Below are 24,860 nucleotides of genomic sequence, written 5' to 3' on the forward strand. Positions count from 1 at the left end.
AAGAAATCTTTCCTGAGTACTGGACTTTGAAGTCAGAATTAATTAGAAAAACTTGTCTTTATTCTCTAGATGCTGGTTGCCTGTTGCTTTTAGTTGTGCTGTGTTGAAATAAACAAGAATATTTTAGTGATTCGTTTCAGTACACCGAGAAAGGTATAATGTTGCCATTTTCACTACTACACCAAAAGGACTTAACCTCACACAGTGGTATTTAACATTTAGCAATTAGTGTGCTCTAAATGTTTAAAGCACTTCACAAATATGTCTGAAATGTAGTAGTGCAGGCTGTTTTGTCATATTTCCAAATTTAATAAAATCAAGGACAAATTAATCTTGTATAAATATGCACTGTTTCTATTAAATGAACTTAAAACATCTCACGGTAATTAATGGGTAAGAAACAAGTTGTGTGTATTATACAACAACAGTGTTCATCTTCCCTATACATGTACACTGCACTTAAACAGTGAAATATGCTATACCAGAGGCACAGCTTGTTTGTGCTGTTAAATGCTGTGAGAGGTAAATCCTGCCCTTTCTGAAAAGAATTTGGAAAGCCATAGGTCAATATTTTACTTAAAAGAAACAGCTGGTGTAGGAGATGTGTGCTCAGGTAAGTTATTTCAAGGTCACTGAGGGAACAACCCCTGTGTTACTCCCAACACAGTGCTCAACTCTGGGAATTGTTTTATCCTGTGGTAAGCATGGGGCTGTGTGTCTTTCTTTCAGTGAGGGATAAGCCATCTTGCATTCACTGGTGATGGTAGAGATGGCGTAGATTTCAGTCATTGTTTACCTTATAGTAATTAATTATCATGCTCATGCTTGCAAACTGCTAGATCTATATTTAATTCACTGGGAGTTGTTATAGAAAATAAAGCCGGAGTGGTTGATATACTCACCTATGAATCATGTAAGTTTAGGAGTCTAAACCTATCTTTAGATGTTTTCTGCATGCTCAGATGGCTACCTTGGTATCTGTTTTAATCTCAGATATTGATATCATGGTATATATGCTATATAAAGCCTGAGGAAAGACCAATATGGAGAAAGCTTCTGAGCCTACAATATTTGTAAGAGATTTGGTGATGGGTATGGGAAACATGAAGGATTATGGAGCTATAATAGTTTAGTTTCATACTTGCAAAAGATTCTGTATCATTTTAAAGGACAGACAAACTTGAAGTTTTAAGGTGGAGGATGATATTTTTGCTCCAGCCCTGGAAGCAAACTAGCACACAGACTAGGTCCTTGGATAAAACTGATTTAAACCCTTGGTTACTGCAGAGAGAACAAGAACACTGGGAAGGGAAACCAGATTTATTCAATACCACAAATATACACTTTTGTCACTAGTGACATGGCCACAGCTCTTAGAGGTGCATGTATTTTAAAAGGCAGCAGTTACAGTAAAGTTAAATTCAGCAAACAATTGTATTTTATTCGGGATCAGTCTCAGTGGCACTCTTTGAGCTACAGAAAACTGTTAAATAACAATAATTTTTGTTTTAAAGCACTCTGCAGAGAGCACTCAATGAGAGGGGTTCATTATAGCAGCATTCAATATAATTGGGTTATGTTGTGTATATTTTGTATGCCGAAAAACAATGAGAATTAGAATCTCATCCCACACAATGTAACCCCCCAGATGCCTGTGACTCATCCCTCTGAGCTCCCGACCCTTGAATGATCTCTGCATGGACTGGATTTTGTAGAGGGACTACACACTTGCAAATAATGGCAGTGCTATGCGATGGTACTGAGAGGCCTGTTCCTGGCACTCAAATCCCATATGACACCTGGGTTTTCTATTGTGTACACTGCTCAATGGATTTTATGTTCCAGGGGCAAGGATCATATCTTCTCTGTCCCACTGTGGACACCTGGGACACCAGTAAAATGCTAAAGAACCACACAGGAGACTTTGCTTTCTCTCTGAGCTACAAATATGTGCTACCTGATTCCCAAAAATTCATTCCAGGCTGCCAGCCAGTTCAGAATATTAGCATTTGCCAAAAAGGTAATTTTAGCAAAGTGTCTTCCTTCCTTCCTTCCTTCCTCCCTCCCTCCCTCCCTCCCTCCCTCCCTCCCTCCCTCCCTCCCTCCCTCCCTCCCTCCCTCCCTCCCTCCCTCCCTCCCTCCCTTCCTTCCTTCCTTCCTTCCTTCCTTCCTTCCTTCCTTCCTTCCTTCCTTCCTTCCTTCCTTCCTTCCTTCCTTCTTCCCTTCCTCCCTTCCTCTCTTCCTCCCTCCCTTCCTTTCTATGAATTAATTACCCCCCTCTCCTTTTAATATTTTAATTGCATCTCAGTCATATGAGCTTGATGCACAAGCTGATATAACTCAACAGTAGCATAGATCCATTGAACCTGGAATATATTGGCCAGGAAGGTAAAGAGGCTGGAACTTCTCCTTCTTCTACTACTTTATTTTATTATTTTTTTTTTTCACTTCCAATAGCCACAGAGGCTGTGAAGCTGTATTTTGAAATGTCATTCCATTACATTTAGTCAGGCAAAGTTACAAAGCAGATTACTTCATATTTTTAAAATATGCAAAGAATTTAGAAGGTGTTGCATAATTTGACAAGAGACTTATATGGAATTCTAGGGAGGAGATTTGAGCATATCACAAATTATTTTTCTGTCCTATTTTTGTTACTTCTATTACAAGAGCAATGAAATACCTAGGAAGAAATCCCTCAAGTCTTTCAAAATAGTATTTTTTATCTTTGGAGTTATTTAGACAATTGCTTCTGCATGGTTTCAACTCTTAACCTAGATTTAATTGTTAAATATTATTACAGAGGAAGGTGGTGTCTACTAGAGAGCAATACTGTGCAGCTAGGGCATCATGAATCTGGAAACACAAGATATTTGTCTGGTCTGTATTTGTGCAGCTCTTCTGGGGGTGATTTATAGACACTTCATTTGGAAAAAGTATCTAACAGGATGAGCTGGCATATCCAAAAGCTCTCTCCTACTTATTTAACCAAGGAGAGGTATCTGTGAAAACAGCACATTTATTTACAATACCATCCTCTGTGCCACTCGTGTTACTCACAAGTTTCCAAAACTGACTCTTCATTGAGAGACCACTGAGTCTAACCCTGACGTGGGGTTAGACTCAGGGCACCATTTTGGGTTACATTACAATCTATGGTTACAATATCACTCATGTAAATCATCAGAATTAATCTATAACACTTCTATAATTCAGTTTTTCTGAGTGAAAGTCCTGTGCTGTGTAAGTCTCCTTTGTATCTGTGTTCTTTGTCCTATGGGAAGAAAATGCAAAGCAGATTTAGGAGATACATAAGTTACACTGGTTTTCCATTCACAATAGACTGTATTTGGGAAATGATGTCCATTACCCTCCTGAAAAATGTTTCTTATAAATAAGAGTATATCTTAGATCTGTACTGTTACTACAAGATCTCTTGCCATATTACAGTAAATTCAGGCATGGATCTTTAACAATAATCTTAGGGTACAAACCTCATCAGCTACCCAGCAATGTAACTCCATTTACACCTGATGACATTGTTGTGTGTGATCATCACAGCACGACAAAGTCTAGCCTAACAGAGTGGTAGAAAATGTTGTGTTCCACAGTTCTGCACATATCCTGTGCTTAAGTTCAGTGACTTCAATCTTATTTTACAATCTAGTGTTGGGATTTAAGAGGATTTGGACTTTACTAACAGCATTGTCTTTTCATGTGACAGATTAGAAGAGGGGGAGGAGACAGAATGTTACCACGATTGAAGTGGTTGTTTGCTACGTAGGAACCCTTATCTCCTACCTCACACTCATATTTATTACCCCAACTTCTACCAGAATAATATTGATATTGCCAAGGTAGGGATTGTCCCTTGGAAGTGAATCTCAATCAGCACATGAACATTTTCTTATAAAAGTGTTTATTCTTCCACTGGCAAAACTCCAGTTCCATGTTCATTACCATGATTATCCAAAAGAAAAAAAAAAAAAAAAAAAAAAATCTTCACATGTCTGGAAGTAACTTTCTTACATTAAATACATATATATATATATAAAGACTTTTAAGGAGAAATGCAGAATTTCTACTTGAAATAAAAAACATATAAAGTTTTGAGTTAGCTATTCTATACTATAGGTAGAGGCTTTACAGACATATAAATAGTGCTAGAACCACTAGACTTTATTAAACTATACATTGTTTGTTACTGGTATATGGTGACTTCTGAAATTGTAACTGCATGCTATGTGAATCCAACAAGTTTGACAAATTTGTCTTCCCATGGGCATAATTACAATAATAATGCTTTCAAAGGCTAAAAAGTTGTGTCCCTTTTTACGACAAGTAGCCATTCTAATTATTGCTGAACTCAATGTCTTTGGATTATGATTAGCTCCCCACATTTTACCTTTTTCTTTTTTTTTTTTCTTTCCTTCTTGCCCTTCCTCCTACTTCTTCTTCCACCATCATGTCCCTTCCTTTTGGGGTCTTTTAATTAAATGGTCTCAGATGCTTCTCATCCTTTTGCATGGTTCCCTAACATCTTAACTGTGCCCTCCCATCATCCACTTTTGTCTCTCTCATTTCCTCCTAATCTACATACAAATCCTGGCTGAGTCTCTAGCAATGAATTTCCAATACCCTTGTTTTTCTGTTGTGCCTAATGTACTTGTTTTGCATAAAAATAATAAACCCTCCTAAATAAATAATAAAGCTTAATGCAGGTACTTTGTTATGCAACTAGCACAGCTATTGTCAAAACCCCATTGATCATCTTGCTTAAGGAAAGAATAATTTACATTTTAATGACACAAAATTAGTTGCTTTTTCACTTCATCAGGCATTTAAAGCAAAGTGGGGATATGGACATTATACTTGAACATGTACTGCCTCACTAATTCCTCTAATGCTTTGCACGTCTCCAGCTGACATACAAAAACATTGGATGTGAGGTAAATCCAAACACAACAGAAGAGCTACATAAACTGAAGGGCAATGCTGCCAAGAGAACGAAAGGCTCTGAGCCAGTCATGAGAAAGCTTAAACTGGAAGTTATAACCTTTCCAGCCATCTACACTTCAAATTCCTAAAACAATATTCCAACAGAAATAATGAAAGGCATAGGAAGGAACTCAATATCAGTAAATGAACCATGATCATTTTTGAAAGGGCTTAGATGATGTGACTATATGTGATAGGAGATGACCATATTTAATTGTCCAAGATGTCAAGATGTCACTTCTATAGCCCTATATTTTTGTGTCTCAAATAAAAAGGAAGGCTTTTTTTTTTTTTTTTTTTTTTTTTGAGTTAAAAAACTGTGAAATGCTGTTGGAGATCAATTTGTACACATGCAGTTGTCTTGGCTGACAAGATCAAAAAATATTGGCAGCTGGTTACTTCTGGATAGCTAAGCCAATAGGATTGTAAAGCCAAGCCACACATCTGCATGCTTGCTCTCCTGGTTAACAGTGATGTCTGCCCTTGACTGCTTGTGACTGATCACTGCATTTAACCATTGAGCTTACTTTAGAGCAGTCAAAGGTTAGATGGAAAAAGTTGTAGGTACAGGAGCCTTTTCTAAGTAAATGGCATAAAAAAAGCATGTTTTCCTGGAACTTGCTCTCGGGGATGGAGGTCTTTTGCCAAATGCATTGCAATGTATGGCTTAGTACAGAGATGTCATCGTTCCAGGAGGAAAGCAGCAGCATCCTAAACACATACTGCAGGAAAATTAAGATAGAAAATAACAGAGGAGAATGGAGAGATGAAATAATATTCTTCCTGGAAAGGAAGCAGGTGGTTACAGAATTTAACTGTTACATGAAATCATACTTGAATGTCATTCCACAGATTTGGTTGAGCAATAATCGGGAAATCATTTGCTGGCAACTCGTGTGCTGGCATTGCGTATTTACAGACAATACTGGCATTACAATGAGAAGTGGGATGCCCATAATGAGAAATCCACCACCCTGCTCATTCTGTGCCAGCTCCCATTTTAAGCAGTCCATGAAGCAAAGCAAAGCACTGGAGGGAGAGACAGCACGCTCATAAACAGCAGTACGTGAAACTCCAGGCTGCATTTCACTTTTTGCCATAGCAGAGAAGGCTCCATGTCTCCTCTGAGCTCAACTTCAACCCGTTCCCATCTGACAGAAATGAAACAAATATTAGAGAGGAATTCCAGGGCTCCTCAAAAATAAGGGGAAAAGCAAACAGTTTGATTGTTCCATTTAACTGGACAAAGCCTGTAGACTGTGAAAATTACCAGAAATGACATTCAAAATGATGAGTCAGGTCTCTGAAAAATAATGAGATGGTCTACGCAATGAAAAACCTTTTAAAAAATAAATGTAACCATTTCTTCTTTCCTTCTTCTTCTTTTTCATTTTTTTTTTCCTGTTGTTGTTGTTTTGGTCTTCTAATATATGAACAATGTGTGTGCCCTAATTTCAGGCACAGATCACTCATGAGGTGGGGCTGGGAAAAATGTAAGGAGATTTTACATTTTCCTGCCTGTTTCAGTGCCACTAGTCTAAATGGCATTTGCTCCCATGTCATGCAATGCTGTCACGGTTGCTGTGCAACTCTATCTCCCCTGCCAGTTAATGGGGAACTTTGCCTGTTTGTGCTTAGGCAATATTTTTATGTTCTTTCAGCAGCTGAAAGGATCAGAAATCCAATTTTCCAACAGGAAAAAAAAAAAAAAAAAAAAAAAAAAAACAGAGAGAGAGAAAAGAAAAGCTAAGATATTTACCTTTATTGTCAGCTCAGAGCTTTAAGACAAACATCAGAAATCGTGGAATTTATGATAGCATCTTTAGAATTGGCAATGATGAAAAATATCCCAGTTCCTCTAACAGACCCAGGACTGTGGGTTTTGCACAGGTATAGGAATTTTCATTTAAATGGCAAGTAGCCAATGTTGACATGACCGTGCACGCACTACTTGTGTTCTGGTGTTTGCAGTGTAAATTCCCAGATTGTAATGTTGCCTGTCCCACCAGCTAAGCTGCAGATGGGTGTAGCTTGAAAGAATGAAGTGATAAGAATAGAAGCAAAAAGTTATTTTTGATACCATGCCCACTCATGGCAAGGCGTTTGTTGCTCTTCTTACTTTCTGTAAGCTAATCATGCTTTCTTTGGAGATAGATATGACTTGCACCCTTGTCACCAGCACTATTTAAATTTCCAACAGTATTTCTGTAATTAAGTCTGATTCTAGTTATTTCTCATTATAAAAATGGTATGAGGCAGCTGGTGTTCTGTAGCCCACTCACAAACTGCCACACTTACAGGTTTGTTAATGAAAAGGCTATTCCCCTTGTTGTCAGACACCTGGTGTGGAAGATCCACAGGGTCTTTCTCTTGTGGGTTCAATGCCTTCCTTCTGAGTGGGAGCTATCGCTTACATCAAGTGAGGTTTGGGGCAGTCAAAACATATCAGGCTGTATTAGCTGCTTATAAACATGAAGTGGGGTAGAATGCAGTTTAATTTTTGCTTCCAGATCCTGGCTCCAAAGAGAGGTGGGGGTGGTATGTGGCAGGAGCTGGGGTAAAAGACAGGGCAACAGGAAAGGAAGGGGGAAAAGGTACAATGCTAAACAAGAATGAAGAGGAAAGAGGCTTTTTGAAATGTGGGGTGCAAGAGCAAGCACAGGAGGAGGTGGTAAAGTATGTCCAGGGATCAGAGAAAGGATAGGACAGGAGTGAAGGATGAAGAGGAATGAGGTGAGCACAGAGCACCAGTGAGATTTCATTGCAGTGCACATGAATACCTCTGAGCTCCCTTGGCTGCACATATATGTCACCCTCCCTCCACAGGCTTTTCCTTGGATGTTGATGACTGGCTACAGCTGCTATTTTTAGGGCATATGTAGTGAGCTGAGCTCCGCTGCTGGCCCATCTGAGGGCCAGCCTATTTCCATCTGGAGGAAACACTGACATTGCAAAAACAAAGTGTTCAGGTGTTAAAGATCACCAGCTTGAGTGTTTCTGATTAAAAACATGCTGTCAGGCTATTTATTTTCCCAGAATTTTTTATTTATTTATTATTATTTTTTTAAATTTTATCGTTTCTGTAATGAGGGAAGCTGCAGCCTACAGGACTTCTGCCTCTCTGCTTGCAGAAGTGGGAAATGAATAAATGACCTCTGGATAAAGCTGATAAGGGGACTTTCTGGGGTTACCAGAAATGAAAAAAGAAATGAAAGATGTTGAGCTGGATGAGAAAGAGAGATAGGCCAACAGTCCAAGTCTGAATGATATCTTATGACATTCTGCTGAAACCAGGGTAAAAAAGACCGGATCTTGAATGAAATGTTAGGTGAAGAAATCTGAGCAGTGTCCATTAATTCTGAAGACATTTAAGAAGCATCAGCAAATGCTGCTCAGAAGGATTTACCTAGTGTATGAAGGAGACCTTATGAAGAGGATCTCTAGAGTATTTCGATTACAGCCCTGCCTCTGCCATGACATCACTCAGTAATATTAGTGATTTATTTTTTATTACTATTTTTTCACAGTGCTGGCCAATTGTTCATTCTCTGCCTCTGCATTTTGTTCTGTTCATACTCTATTTGCAATATTCCAGGGTTTATTTCTTCCTTGAGCGTGGGATGAGCAAAGGAAAGAAGAGAGTAACTTGGCTTCCCCTCCAGAGTCCTGCCATCCCTGGCATTGTGCCTGACATGCTGGAGTGTTGAAGATCCAGCTCTGTTTTGATCCCTGCCTGTTCAGCTGCAAAATCTAAAGTCCTCATCCCCAGAGCACCCTCCCTGAGCTACCTGTGTGACCTGAGCCTACCTTCTAGGGGGTGGTTACAAAATCTGTTGTTTATGAATCTTAAATGCCTTGGGAGTGGTGTGCCTGGAAAAAAAAAAAATAAATAAAAGAAAAAAGTTCTTTAACAGTTTCTTCTGTCTTATTAATGAATAAAGTACTCATCAATCTAATTGCCAGTTAAACTTGCACTTTGTACCAAGTCTCTGGGAGCGTCTCTTGAATTTGCCAACTAAATTTGAGACACTTTTTTTTTTTTTGAAACTTTTTCTGTCAATGTTATTGTTATGGGCAATGTGGGTAGCTACATCAGCCTACGCACTTCTGATCCTGTTTCACTATTAATGTAAATGTAGAAGTAGTGTCATGGCACCTAAGTGTGGAAACACATACAGGATCATATTTATTTATTGATTTATTGATTTATTTATTTTTAATGAAAAAGTGTCAAGTGCTATAAAGTGACTCACCACTGTAGACTTCACTTGAGCTACTTCGGACTTTGGGAGCAGAACATTTAGCTTGTTGTAATCTTGTTGAAAATCAGTGGGTCTACAGATGACACTAGGCAACAAGTGTTGGGTTCAATGCTTGCATTACTTCTGGTAAAAAGGGTTACAGAGGCAAAGATGTTAACTATGAATGGCTACTCTGCTAAGAAGAACAACAAGTAGTGATAAATCTGTAATGGCATGGTATCTTGAGCTAACCTCATCAATCAGTGAATAGAAGTTATTTTCCATTTGTCAGGGTAAGCAGAAAATAATTTAGCCTTTCTGAAAGACACTGTTGGTTAGGGAGGGAAAGAAGAGATGTCAACCTTTGTGTGAACCAGCATAATAATCATTTTTTCAGCTCTCCTGCAGAAGAGAAATGGACATATCCATCTAGCCATCTGTGGAGATAGACCAATTTAATCCCTGGGAGACTTGAAATCTGTAGATGGATGCATTTGACTAATGATTAGTTTCATACTAAACTAATGGAATAGACACCTCTTCCCATGTATGTAGTCAAGCCCCCAGACTCCTTGAGGGTTTGGGGGAGGAGAAAGGGATGAAGGGGAGAAGAAGCAGTCATCCTACAATCCATGCTTGACAGTCAGTAAAATCTAAATGGTAGATAGGCCATATCTTCTTCAATGAGTACAAGAAGAAGACATTTTGCAGCCTTTTAGAAAATCATTTGCATAAAGATACTCTTGAAATGAACTTTACAAATGTAACCCATATTTAGAAGATGACTGAAAAGAAGGAAGAGAAATTGATATATCAACATTTCAGGAAAAAAATGCAGAAGCGGTCTTTTGTCAATACTTGAAATCAGCAATTTGAACAGCTCAAACCTTAATCCAGGAGATTACCTAGTAAAATGAGACTAGTTAGCATTTTCAGAACACTTCAAATATTTAAAGGAGTAAGGATCATATTTTCAATGGCATTTATATGTCTACAAAATGTATGTTTTTTCTCCTCTAATGGCTTATATTTCTAATGCATATGGTATTTGCTCCCAAAGGTTAAATAAGAGTTTATTTCCTATGGTAATGTACAGAGGACTACTAGGTGCTTTTCTTTTCTTCATCTCAATGCAGTTCACTACCACTGACAACCAATCTCTGATTTCCTGATATTGTCATCTTGTACACTGAAGCCTGTGTCAAGAGGACAAGAATGGTAAATTCTCTGTGTAGCCCATGAGTAGGCAAAAGCACAGAAATGGTGAATGGGCTTTTTGATCAGAACATTTTGATTACAGTTTTCTAAATATCATCTTCTTGTCATAGTGATGTAATTGCAGGACAGTAGGACTAAGTGATTCAGTCAAACCATCCCCAAAAAAGTCACATGATGAAGAAGCAAGCTGAAAGAGATTGAGTAAGATGTATTTGCTGAGAAACAAATATATCTTGAGGATCCACAGGACACAAATAGTGAAATATTTTTTCATAAACATCACATTTGCCTGTAGGACAACCTACTTTCTAGGTTAGCAGCTAGCCTGTTGGTTCACTGACATAATTTAAAACTAATAATAATTTCTAATCGTACCATGTTAATGTTTCAATGTGCCTTCAAATGAAACAATTTAGTTCTCATCCTTGATGGCAAAAGGAACACAGAAAGTTTTGTTTATTATTTTGTGTGTGTGTATGTGTGTCAGTGTTGTTTTTTGTTTTTTTTTTTTGGGGGGGGGGGGCTGAAGGTAATCTGAAATAAATGTGTTCTTTTTATATAACTTTGTTTTGTTTTCCAAAACAGATAGTCATTTGTAATTATGTTATCCCAGCATCTTGGCTTGTTAAAAACAGTTTATTCTCCCCACAGTTACAAGAAAATTATAACAGAGGAGAAGCCTTGAAACAGATTTCAAATCAACTGTAAACTACCTGCCCCCCCCCCCCCCCCCTTAAAAACAAACAAACAAACAAACAAAACATTAAGTATATTCCCATCCAAGTAAAAGTATGCCTTATCTGGGACAAAAACAGTTAAAAAATTAAAAGATAAATTTAGTTTGTATGATAATGTTCCTTTAGGCTTAGTTTCTTGTTTCTGCCTTCTTTATCTTTTAATGCTATGTGATTCTTGTTTTTACTTTTTTTTTTTTTCTTTTAATGTATAAGCAGTAAGGACGAATGGTTGAAAATGGGTCTCATACGCAACAAAAGCACACTCTATTGAAAAAAACTCAATTGTTATGTTTTCTTCCTTTGCTATTCCAAAACAGAGCTTTAAAATGTATGTTGCATGATCAGTCACTTCAGGTTTTGCATTATTTGGGTTCACTGCTCTACGTAAAACATTCACTGGTACATTAGTGGAGAGCATTTCTTGCTGTCTTACTGTTCTTGTCTCTGCCTCTTTTCTGTCCAGTCAATGCAGCCTGCTTTGCTTACATGTTTAGTCCTCACACACTCTCATGTCCTTAAAAGCTAAGAGGGGACAGAGAGTCTGGTCTCTGAGTGTCTAAGATTTGTCCTTGATTTTTCAAACTATAAGTATGGAGCTTTGGATAAAATCTGTAGATTTCTAACAACAGCTTTTCGTCTTCTTCTTTTTTTTTTTTTTTTTCTCTCATTCAATTTTAGGCTTACTTTAACCTTATCCTGTCCCATGGACTTGAAGAATTTTCCTATGGATGTACAGACATGTACAATGCAGCTAGAGAGCTGTGAGTGTCCAATTGCTTTACCTAGTGAACAACAGGACTTTAACTTTTGGTGGTTAGATAGTATGTGCATTTTTGTATTTGTGTTTTCAGACTCAATATTCCTATTTTGTAATGAAGAGTCATGGAGGAGGAGTGCTTTAACTACCCATCACCTACATTGGTAGTGCCTACTCACTGTGCTCTTCCAGCTCCCTTTCCTTTCTTTCTCCACCTTTCCCGTCAGGGCTGCACCACTTCCAGCAGTACCGTACATGAGAAAATAAACCTCAGGAAAGTAAGAACAGCTAGTATACACCCAGGGATGAGCTATGTCTGATCAAGACAAGCTAAGTTTTTTTGAGAAATACAAGCAACATACTAAATGAAACAGAGGTCTTATTGGCTATCACAGACTCACAGCATAGCTGAGGCTGGCAGGAAACTCAGGGCTCACTTGCTCCAAACCCTGCTGAAGCAGGGACACCTAGAGCAGGCTGCCCAGGAGGTTGTTCAGGAGGCTTTTGAAGATCTCCAAGGAGAAGACCCCACAGCTTCTCTGGGCAATCTTTGCCAGGGCTCCATCACCCATACAGCACAGAAATGCTGCCTGGTGCTCAGAGGGAGCCTCCTGTGCTCCAGTTTGTGCCCAGTTCCTCTTGTTCTGTCCCTTAACAGTAATAAACCAAATCTGATTTAGGTTCTAGCACATGCTCATCCATAGGATGTAGCTGTTAACAGGATCCTTGACACCATTTTGACCAGTACCAAGCAACAGTCAGAAAAAAAAAACAGAAGTGTTTCAGATAACAGCACAAGCCAGCAATCATTCCTGATAGCCAGCATGTTCCAGGCCACCTTGTGTTTCTTTTTTTTTACTTTTTTTTTTTTTTTTTTTTTTTTTTTTTATGTGGGCATCTGGGAGAGAAACAGGTTTACCTATACAAGTATAAGCTGCAGGTTACCACTTTGTGTGTGGCTGAAGAACAAGCTAGTCAGGTCTTGTTTAGTCTGCTTGTAAATGTGTAACCATTGCAATCAAAGAGACTTTGGAGAGTTCAAGATTCTCTCTTACAACTACACACCTCCCACTGGTAAGGTTTACAAAAGCTGCAGGTTTATTTTTAGGTAAGGACCCAGCATCATGCAGTCCATAAATCCTTGTTTGCTGGTGCCCAACAACTAAATAATGAAAGAATAATGTAAACAAAGCAAAATGCCAGCTGATACATAGACACACAGACACACAAAAATGTCATTTCAATTGTAAACAGTATCATTGATAGGCCAGCAAAATTATTTTAGGGGCAAACCAAGACAGTATTTCAGAAAATAATGATGTTACACATTTGTTGCTCTTAGTATAGGAGTAGTGAAGTATTGGGAAATTAGCAACTAATAGCAATTCTGCTATTGTTAATCAGTTGAAAAATATAGCTTACATTTACTGGAATAAATGGCATTTCTAAGGCATGATAATACTTGCTTTTGATGTTTTCAGTCAGTTACCATCTAATGAACTCTGATTTCTTTATTATAGTTGGCTACACTATGAATGATCTGATATTTGAGTGGCTAAGTGATGGACCTGTGCAGGTTGCAGAAGGCTTAACCTTGCCACAGTTTATTTTGAAAGAAGATAAAGAACTTGGTTATTGCACAAAACATTACAACACTGGTGAGCATTATTCTATTATTTTTTTTTCTTCTTAACAGTATCTATTGTCAATGTGAAATGGGAAAAGATGAGTGAAATGCAAATATATATATATATATTGAAATTAAAATTTGATTCAGCCACTCATTTTTTAAATCTGAAAAAAATCTCCATTTTATTTTGTTTACTTTAAAGATATATATATATATTTATATATATATTTTTTTCCCCAAGTTTCCTTTAGCTTCATTAAGGATACTCTAACTTGCATATTCTTATATTCTAACATCCCTAAAATCATTAAAGATTTTAAAAACTTTAAAAACTGGAAAAATCTACTAATTTTCATTTCCTCAAAATGAAACATTTATAAAAAACTATTTTTTTTTTTTAACTATATTGATACATCGGGTTTAAAGTATTGAGTCTTATGGATTTGATTTATTTCTCCAGTATATTAAAATACTGAGGAAAAATATCAAACTTTCAGCAGCTTTTTATATGTGGTCTGATTTATGAGATGTAGTATTTGAAGTGACAATGCTTTCATTGCTGATCTGACTAGTGTACAGACATGAAATGAATGGAATTTGTTTGCTAAATAATGTAATTTTCTCCCTGCTTTTGCTTTTTAAAAGTTTCAAATGCACTTTCTATCTTAAGCTTCACAGAGCAGAGAAAAGAGAGAGGTCTGTTAAAATTTTGGATTTATCTGCTTGGAGTCTGTTTAATAAGGCCAGAATTCAGAGAATGGTTTGCTGGATGTTTCCCGGGATTAGATATAATCCCTGTCATCTAAAATAGTTTTTTTCATCATTTCAGCATAAAAGTCAATCTGTTTGCATCAGAGATATTTGTTTCACTCTGTGAAATAACACAACATGAGATGTTCTGCCCCCATCAAAAATAAAGTCACATTCTTTTATTATGAAAATAAAATTATTATCTTTAATTATTAGAAATGCAGATTCTCATTTTGGGGCGCAAATTGCCAAGGAAGGACTTGTTGTGATACCACAGTCCAAGATCTGTGGAAAGGGGGACTAATATTACTGCTCATCATAAAAGAGAGCATCAGAAATAAATATGAATCAACAGAATTTATGCACTTGTAATTTGACTGTTGCAAAGTTCAGCTATTTCCCACCACATGACTCAAGCTCTGAGTAGGTGAGTTCATGTGCTTTTCTAACTGCTGACTCTCAGTTAACCACCTTACAGGGTGGAACACCAAAAGTAAAAGAGGAGGGAGAGCATGGGCAAGAGCTGCATTGTATAACCATGGAGATTCCCCACAAATGATAAAAATGCTTTTTAGTAGCTCCCACTACATGTGGTTAAACAAAATGACTGTATAATTAGTTCAAAGTGTGTAGCCTGGGAAGGGGAAATGAGAAGCAGTATTCAAGCCAAAGAAAACTTTGCCTACATACATCCACAGTAATGCACTACTGTCTTCTCTGAGGCATGGTCTTTCACGTTTGGGGTGAAATCAAAATATGGATGAAAGCTGTATTCAGCCTTCTCCTACCCACGCTGCAAGGTGTTCCACACAGATTGTGCCACAGGAATCTGGAGAGCATTTGGCAGATTGGTCTACTCCAGTGCCATCACTGCCACAGGTAGCCTCTTTTGAAAAACCAGATTCCTTCTGTATGGACAGACCGGTCAGGATGTGCGTTTACACAGGTACACAGGTCTCAGAATCACTCATTTCACAGCTTCTGTCCTACCAGATTACTCATTTTTTCTCTCCTCCTAACTTTGACAAATTGCATCTGCTTTGTCCCTAGTACCAACTCCTACCTGTCTGAACCTGCCATTTTGCATTGTAGACTAGCTGAAAGTATCTATTTATCACAAAATGGAGCAAAAGTCTCATTTCACCTGCAAAGGATTTATGAGGAACAATGCCTCTTAGTGTACTTGACTGACTGACAAAAAAAAGGTTCTTGGAAACAATTAGCATGTTGTTTCAGGAATGACAGACGTTGCTGTGCTTTGGATAGTCTACCTTTAGTGAGAGCATTCACAATATCTAAACCCCAGCCAGAACACTAGTATGGAGAGCAACACAAAGTGAATGGCTTCATAGCTGGGGAGCTCTTGTAACTCTGGACATTATATCCCCACTGCATGGCTATCTCCACTGTCAGGCAAACCTAAACTTACGTCCTCCTTTACCCCTGCAAAATAGGTATTTATTGTCTGGAGAATCACCTCACATGAGAGGTAATCCATTATTTTGGATTTCCAGGAGTTAGCCTTTTGGTGAAACTCAAAGTAAACTTTGAGTTGATTCTGCCATTAGAAGTAGAACCCACAGACAAAAGCAAATGATGTGGCCAGAATGAAATCTACCATAGGACTTTGATTGTTTATAATTTGCCTAATTACAAGTTTACTTAATCTCATTAAATTAGTAGAGCAAAATACTGATACCCTTTAATACTAAACATTATACTTCAAAACAAAATATTTTTAAAATTTTGAGAAAAAGATATTATATTTTCTGGAGGTGAAACAACTGTTCTAATACTTGTTTTCTCAGTTAATGGGAAGAATTGGAAACAGTCTCCTTCACGGCCTCCATGTGTCGCCCAGGCTAGAGTGCAACAAGTGGCTGACTTGTACTGCTAGGTTACAGAACAGGCCTCACCTCTAGTATATGTTTAGAAAGTAAGATAAAACTGTGCAAAAAACATTTATGAAAATAATTTCATGTTCTAGGAAAGTTTACATGCATTGAAGTCAAGTTTCATTTGGAGCGTCAGATGGGATACTATCTAATCCAGATGTACATTCCTAGCCTGCTGATTGTCATTTTGTCCTGGGTTTCTTTCTGGATCAACATGGACGCTGCTCCGGCTAGAGTCGCACTGGGTATCACTACAGTTTTGACAATGACCACCCAAAGTTCAGGATCAAGAGCTTCCCTCCCAAAAGTAAGGAAATAATTTTGTACCATTGATTTGTTATTACCAAGAAATAATGGTAGTACTTCTGAAGTTTCTTAAAGATCTATGTATGTATGCATTTGATAAGAATACCTGAGAAAGAAGCATCCAGGTATTTAGCATTTGTATTATGGTTCTCTTAATTTTCTCTTGGTTTGTGGGATTAAAACTGCTAGTTTTGACACTTAAGACATCAACATATAGAAGACAGATTTTCTGAAGTATGTAGGTACTTGACTGTATTTCTGAAAGCAATTTCTGAAAACTAGATTGGGAACTTAATAAACTCTGTCTGGTCTCTTCTGGACTGTTTCCCAAATGTAGTCTCCCAAATAACTTAACATGGCTAGATATGGCACCTAATCTGATGGATATATAAATATATTTGTGTGTGTATAAAATACATCTATATAACGTATATACACCTGAAATGTGTTTCTGGAGAATCTTTTCGGTGAGGAAGTGTCAATGTCTCTCTTCGTTTTATGGCAGATTTAGTTTATGTTCTCATTCAAGTGTTGTCTGCAGTTCTCCATCCGGTCTACACACAAAAATATCCTCTCACTTGATTACTTATTTATTTATTTATTTTAAATTGGGGCAGCTGCTGTAGATGAGATTATAGATTACAGATTGTGTTCTTTGATTAGTCAAAATGACAGCTCTTTTCATCATGGGCACAGACTTAATGATTTTGTTGTTAGCATTCCCAGCAGAATTTATTGTGTGTGCTCAGGTTTTGTACAATTTTCTGGATGAGAACTCAGAGGTAGATCAGTTTACAATCATCTGTGGAGTCATGAGATAAATTCCCTAAAGAATTCTCTCTTAGAGCTGTCCAGAATCACATGGACTAGGATCATAAAACCATGCTAGCAACAATGAAAGCACATTTTTGGAGTGTTTGTATAGCATATGATCCACTCCAAAAGGCATGTTGTATTTTGTTCTGCTTTACCCTCAGTATCATATTTAGTCTCATTCCAAGTACTGTAATTTGTTTAAATGGAGCATATATAGGGCAACTTTAAAAACTGCACAGATTGTGTTACTATTCTGTTGGTAATAAGAAAGTATCACTTAAAATCTGGTGACTACAACAGTTGGTTCAGCTTCACTTGTTCACTTTGAGCTACGAATTATTTTCCATGCAAACTAAAAATCTTTCATGTATTAACTCAGAATTTCAAACATATAATTTCTTAACATTTGTTCAGACAATTCAGTCAATATTACCTAATGAACACTCCAAGAAGAAAGTCAACAAAGAGACAATCTTGGCAAGAACCATGCAGGCTCTGTAGATAGCAAGCCTGGAGTTACTGAAGATGGTGTCTAGATGGTACAACATGATTCCATGCTGATATATTCCAACCTTCTTCCGAATTAATTGCCTTGAGTACTGGAAGTGATGCAATCACTGTAGTGGAGATTTCCACTAACATTTCCAACAGAGCATACACACTCTGCCAAAAAGCTCTGCAGTGCTTCTATGTCCATAAAGCTAATGCTTTAGAAAGACTTTTCATCATGTGCCTTAGATCCAGCTGAAATTTTTGTCCTTTTTGTGTTCTGCCTTGTTTGCAAGGAAAAACATTAGTTGGATACATTTCTGGGCTTCTGCTGAGTGGAAGAAAAGGGGAGATCTGGAATATATTGACTGTGGCAATTTGATTACCGGAGAGGTTCTTCTTCAGCTTCAAGATTAAATAGATTTATCTCAATAGTTGTCAGAGGTGATGCTCTGGCCCCATTCCATCCTCTCCTAGTATTTTTTATTGTTCCTTTGCCACAAGACAGACACTAAGAACATGTACCTCACCAAAAAGTCCAGTACACTTACTTCAGTCATACACCACCTGGTTGTTGCATTTCTGCTGTGTGAATGCAGCTGAGCTATGCCATAAGAAACATGGGACTGATGTGAAATAAATTCCTTCAGAATAGGCTCTGTGTGCAAAAGCAAGCAGTACACTCATGTTTGTGTACAGGTCCATATCAGCGGTATTTGATTCCTTACACAAGGAAGAATGGCTCTGTGTCCAGGTGGAGGCTGGTGACGAGCTATGTCTCTCAGGGGTGTGTCCTGGGACAGTGTTGTTTAATATCTTTATCAATGACATAGACATCTAGACTGAGTGCATGCTCAGCAAGTTTGCAGCTGACCCCAAGCTGAGTGGTGCAGTTGATACAACAGAAGGAAGGGATGCCATCCAAATGGACCTGGAAAAGATTGAGAAGTGGGTCCATGTGAACCTAATGAGGTTAAACAAGTCCAGGTGCTGCACCTGGGTTGAGCCAGTCCCAGACATGGGTAGAGGACAGATTGGGAGAACTCCTTGAAGGTAGCCCTGCAAAGAAGTACTTGGGAGTTCTGGTGGAAGAAAAGCTTGACATGAGCCAGCAGTGTGCACTTGCAGCCCAGAAGGCCAACTGCATCCTGGGCTGAATCACCAGAGGAGTGGCCAGCAGGGTGAGGGAAATGATTGTCTCCTTCTGTTCTGTGTTTGTGAGGCCCCACTTGGAGTGCTGCATCCAGGTCTGGAGCCCCCAGCACAAGAAGGATGTTGGGCTGTTAGAGCAGGTCCAGAGGAAGGCCATGAGGATACTCAGAGGGCTGGAGCACTTCTCCTATTAAGAAAGGCTGAGACAGCTGGGGCTGTCCTGCTGGGAGAAGAGAAGGCTGCAAGGTGACCTCATTGCACCTTTTCAGTACTTAAGGGGGGCTTATAGAAAAGGTGGAAGACAACTTTTTGTTCGGGCAGGCAATGACAGGACAAGGGTGGGGTGGGGGTGTGTGGGGGGGTGGTTTTAAACTAAAAGAGGGGAAATTTAGATTAGATGTTAGGAGGAAATTCTTCACTCAGAGTGGTGAGGCACTGGCACAGGTTGCCCAGAGAAGCTGTGGATGCCCCATCCCTGGAGGTGTTCAAGTTTAATTTGGACAAGCCCCTGGGCAGCCTGATCTAGTGGGTGGTATCCCTGCCCATGGCAGGGGGGTTGGAGCTAGATGATCTTGAGGTCTTTTCCAACATTAATGATTCTATGATTCTACATGTATGATCTTTAAGATCACTTCAAACTAGGCCATTCTCTGTATTCTATGATTCTATTACAAGAAGCAAGCTTTTCTTGCTGTTGTTGTTGCATGAGCCCAGCTTTTTTAAAACCCCATCTGTAAGTTAACACTAAAATTGTATTTCTTAATAAAATCTGTCCAGCTGAAATGCATTTAAAAATAAAAATATAAAAATAATTGAATCAAATCAGCGTTAAATCTGAACTTGCAAAATGGCTCTTTAAAAGCAATGTTTTTCTGAGTCCTGTCTACGTATTGCCAAGACACAGGAAGTTAGGCTGTCAATAAAACACCCATTCCAAAATTGCTCCAAGCATGAATATCTAAGATAATAAGACTTGAGAGGAGGGTTATTTTGGTAAGAGCACTAAAAAAAAAAAACAGATGAAACTTTGATTTGTGAAAGCAACCTAAATTTGAATACAAGAGTTGTATATTGTTCCCCATCTTTCTTTGTGTTGTATTGTTAACACACATTTGTAGAATTTACCTTTAACTTACCCACTGGCTCCTTCCAAGAATTTCTCCTTATTCTGCATTATTTTATTATAGCTCTAACAAAACAAACAAACAAATAACAAACAAGCAGAGACAAAATCAAGCAAGCAAACAAACAAAACCCACCTAAGCATCAACATTCACAAACTTTAAGGCAATAATTCCTTTACCTAAAGAAAGGCAAAGACTAATTGCACCAAGATGATTCCTAGTTACTTTTTTGGTTAGTTTTCAAGTTACTATCTAAATGATGTAAGTTGTATGGTTTAGAAGTAATTATCTACGTATTGTTTTCAACTCTGGTACAATATTACATGACAGAGTTCTGTTTGCTTGAAATTGCTCTTTTCCGTATTAATAACTAGTATTCATTTTGATACACAGCTTTTCACAATGGCAGGTCATGGTGACAGACATTCGGCATTTGGTTACTGAAAATTAAACATGAGCTTGAGACTGTTGGGAAGGGAAGGGATTAATTCCAGCTGGTGTTTGTGTTTGCTGCACTTAAGTATCTAGAAAGCTTCTTTCAAATGAAATATATTTCTTTGGTAAATTTTCATAGTCCTTCTGTGGAATTATCATCTTCATAGTATTTGAAATTTTGCCTAAGAATATAAGGTCAAATTCTGATAACAACAACCCACTAATAAAGAAATCAATATGCTTTTTTCTTTCTTTCTTTCTTTTTTTTTTTTTTTTTCTTTTTCTTTTTCTTCTACAAAGTTGATTTATTTGTTACAAAATAAAGGAAGAAACTGTGAAAGAGATTAGAGCCCAACAAAGCTATTGATCTCAGAAGCACGAGATGCAGTGCCTGTTTCAGAGAGCAGAAATGTTCTCGTCCTCTACACTTTAGCATAAAATGAACAATACCAAGTTCTGCTTCCTTCATGGAGATGAAATAGTGATTTCTTGTTTATGAATACAAGAATAGCTTGCATTCAATAATACAAGCTGCTGTATTAATAATAATAACTAGTAACTGCAGAGAAATATTTGCCATGATCTCAACCTCTTTTATAATGATGAAGTTATTCTGCATAAGCCTTATCCACATCTGATGTGTCTATGTCTGATGTGTCTATGTCTGGATTCCTCTGGTCATGTCATCGTTTTCCACATAGAAACTTTGGCTAGATTAATGTCTGTGCAGTAGCTTTCACTGATCAGCCAGCTGAGCAGAAATCCTGGATGTGAGCAAGGTGATCAGCCCTGCCATGCATCCAAAATGAGGCCCTCAGGAAACTCTGAACTTTATATGCAAGTCCTGTACATGAGCCCAGGAGCTGTCTTGCATCTAGAGCTTGCTTGAGTTCATAGCTGCAAAGAAGATCTATGGCACACAGATCAGGACTTTGATGTAAACTGCCATACACCCATGCAATATTACGCACATACATGTAGCTTGATAGTATGCCTTCTGGAAGTACCTGACCCACTGCACAAACATGGTAGCTAGTATTTATCAAAACACGGTCTGAGGAACTTCTGAACATCACAAAGGACAAAGAAATATAGAATACGCTGTTTTATGTTCTATGGTCCCAGCAGTGTATAAACTGAGTGAGTAAAGGGGAGGGCACAAAGGTATAATAAGTGCGTAATAGGTGAGAAATGTTACAGAAAACATTTCTTTTTTTTTTTTTTTTTTTTTTTTTTTTTCTCCAGAACATTGGATAACTATTCTCTGCCCATTCTATTTATTTTTAAACAGCTTACCTTTTGTTGACTAAACAGAATCAAAAGTTTTAAAGCATTTTAGAAAGAGGCATTTGAAAGAATAATTAGTTCTCTGCTGTGCTAGTAATTGGCATTTTTCAGATTGCTTTCTTCTTAGAACACACATATAAACCAAACCTTAACAATAACAGTCCAAAAAAGTGAATTACTTTTCATGCCATAAAGAAAAACATTTGAGGATACTTTAAGTCAAGTAAACGATAGCAGCTTTATTTTACACAGTTGTATAGCATTCATATTGTGTTACTTTAGTGTGTAGTACTTAATGAATGCATGTTCCTTCCCTAGGGAGCAATCTCCGCAGAAAAAAAAAAAAAATCTTATTCAAAACTCACTGAAACCCCTGGGAAGACTTTCATTCACTTCATTTTGTTTTGCATCACTAAATGCATTGCCAATTGTAATAAAAGCACTATATTCTAATAGGAGCTACCTGCAAAGCCAAAGTCCATGAAGTCCATTCCATTTGGTGGTAAATTACTGCTTTTACATGTCATCCACTATCCTCAGCATTTTTGGAGACTTTTCAAGATTCTTTGGCTTCTGGCAGACCAATCTGAGAAAGTAACCTCTCCTTTCTTTAATGCCAAAAGTTATCAAGTAAAGAAGCTCTGAGAGTACATCACATTTTTTATTTTGAATTAAGGTTAATATAATGTCTTAATAAATAAAAAGAAAAAAAAATGAAGAAAATGAAGAAAGGAGGAAAAACATTAGAGAAAAAGGAGAAAAAACATTAGAGAAAAAGGAATAGATGTTGGTTTTAGAGATTATGCTATTCTATGTTCATTTGTTTTCATAGGAAGCAGAGTGTCTAAGGTGATAGCTTGCTCTTTCGTGTAACAAAACAGATGATGCATTTTGGTGCAGCAGTATGGTAAAAAAAAAAATAAAAATAAAGACATAAAGTAACTTTGAATGGAAGATGTTTTTGACAGATTACTTCTACTCTAGTTTCAGGACCTGAGGAGGAAGCACAAGAGTAACAACTAAATCTTGTATTCACACAGTATATTCAATACCCTTTTTTATACTCCATACAGTATTTGAATTTGGATACAGGGATTTATTCTATACTACTTAACAAAGGAACTCACTGAAGCTTCTTTTTTTCAACAAAAACTGTTCCAAAGTAAAGCAAGGGTCAAAAATTAGTATGTATATGTAATTTCCTTACTCTTTCTTCTTTTCACGTTACTTACATTTTCTTATCAATAGTTTCTAGTCAAGATATATGTATTTGTGCTAGAGGGCAAGAGAAAGTTTGACAGTAGTGGAAAAGGTGGTATGTGGTGATGTACCAGAGAGAACTTTGCTGCCACTTTGAGTATTAATAGCACTTTGGCCTTGTTAATACCATGTTAATAGCTTGATAATAAATGCTTGGACCTGATGAAAATTCTCTGTTTCTCTGACCCACATCAGCTTGTAAAAGACACTTTTCCTTCCTTCAAACTTGCTCCTTCAAAATCTAGGTAGATACTTCCAGGGCTAGCCTATGCAGTTCCAACTTCAGTGGGAGCAGTATCTCATCTGAAGCTTTGGCACGGTTATATATGTGTGATCATGAATCTATTATGGGGAATCATTTTTTTCTTCCATTCCACAACCACTTCCAGTTCTGTGAAACCAAAGATTTGGCTCTGCTGCAAGGCCAAGAAAATGAAAACAAAAAAAATCAAAACAACAACACCAAAACCTAGCAGGATCTATGCTTCTTGTGAGGAGAGTAGGGGAAAGAAGGATGTAGTTGTTACACAGAGCACCTAAATATGTGGCTAGAAATGACCACGTTATTCTCTTTAGCTTGGCCAATCTTTGGATCTTAAAGTGTTTGTATATGTTTTTTAGTGAATTTCATGCTGCCCTTAATTCTGCGCAAAGCTGACCAAGGAGATACTGACTGGATAAATATTAATACATTAGGTTTTATAACATATTTTACTCTATGAAAGTAAAAAATAAAAGATTAAATCAGTCACTTTTTTCCTTGTACTAATCTAAGCTTTATAGTTTACTTTCCTGTATAGTGGAGACAGGGGTATTTACTGTACTACAAAAACAGTAGTTGCTGCCATGCGTGACAGCAAAAAATATGCATTAAGATGTGTTTGAATACCTCTGGGATGTAGTTTGAGTACTCCTGGCACTTCTTGGCTTTTATAATGCAGTCATCTGGGAGGTCTGGCATTTGGCATAGCCTATTTCAAGCATCAGAGAAGAGCTGGAGTTACTGTGCACGCCACTCTGCTGGTTGTTTCATAACCCTGGCACAGTACTGGGGCTCTCCAGCTTCATTCCTGCACCCTACAGGACCTTCTAGCAGCTTTTAGCAGCTCTCTGAAGAGCGCATAGTGCTGCTCTTTTGCACATATAAGCACTGCAGGCCCACTCTGAGGCAATGACATATGCTGTTGTGGCTCATTCACTTCAAATAATCTCAAGTCTTGACTCTATTAGATCATCTAAGAATATTACTTATGAATATCTCCTGTTAATGTTTCATTTGAAATAATGCTGACGGGACCCCCTAGAGCCTGTGAAAAATGCTTTCATTTGTGGTGCACCTTAAGACTACTGCAATCAGTCTGAACATTAATGAACACTGCTTGCTGCTTTAAGGCAGCTGGGCCACTGATGCCTTACTTTCCCAAAGTTTTACTTGAGTTGCAGTGCAACTGCAAGAACTTGACTAAAAGGTATTTATTTATTTATTTATTTTTCATTTGGTAAATGTTTCTATTTGAAAAAATAAAAAGTTTGTTTATTGGTATTGATGACTAGAAGTATTCCCCACACACATGTTTAAACTGAGAGGGGTTATTTACTTTTCTTCATGGATGCATCAGACTTCTACAGGAGTAACTAAATGATTTGGTGTGTTCTTTTTTTCTTTTTATGCCTGTGATATGATATGACGATAACTTTAATTTACAAGTACTGGGGAACACTATTTTTGTTATAGCAATATCAACTTTTGAAATGAAGCAATTAT

General features: G+C 37.6%; 1 protein-coding gene across 2 annotated transcripts in view; it reads left to right on the forward strand.

Moving 5' to 3' along the window:
- The window catches only part of GLRA2 (glycine receptor alpha 2), a gene marked incomplete at both ends in the record, with an annotated part of 130,177 nt that overhangs the window by 30,946 nt on the left and 74,371 nt on the right, over window positions 1-24,860 (forward strand). For both annotated transcript variants that reach the window (XM_082753525.1, XM_082753524.1), the window contains 3 exons: window positions 11,873-11,955; window positions 13,472-13,609; window positions 16,319-16,533. In XM_082753525.1, coding sequence (XP_082609651.1) covers window positions 11,873-11,955; window positions 13,472-13,609; window positions 16,319-16,533 — 436 coding nt within the window. The remainder of the gene's footprint in view (window positions 1-11,872; window positions 11,956-13,471; window positions 13,610-16,318; window positions 16,534-24,860) is intronic.

The sequence above is a fragment of the Aythya marila genome (genome assembly GCF_965140915.1).
Source record: "Aythya marila genome assembly, chromosome: 1".
NCBI classification, from domain to species: domain Eukaryota; kingdom Metazoa; phylum Chordata; class Aves; order Anseriformes; family Anatidae; genus Aythya; species Aythya marila.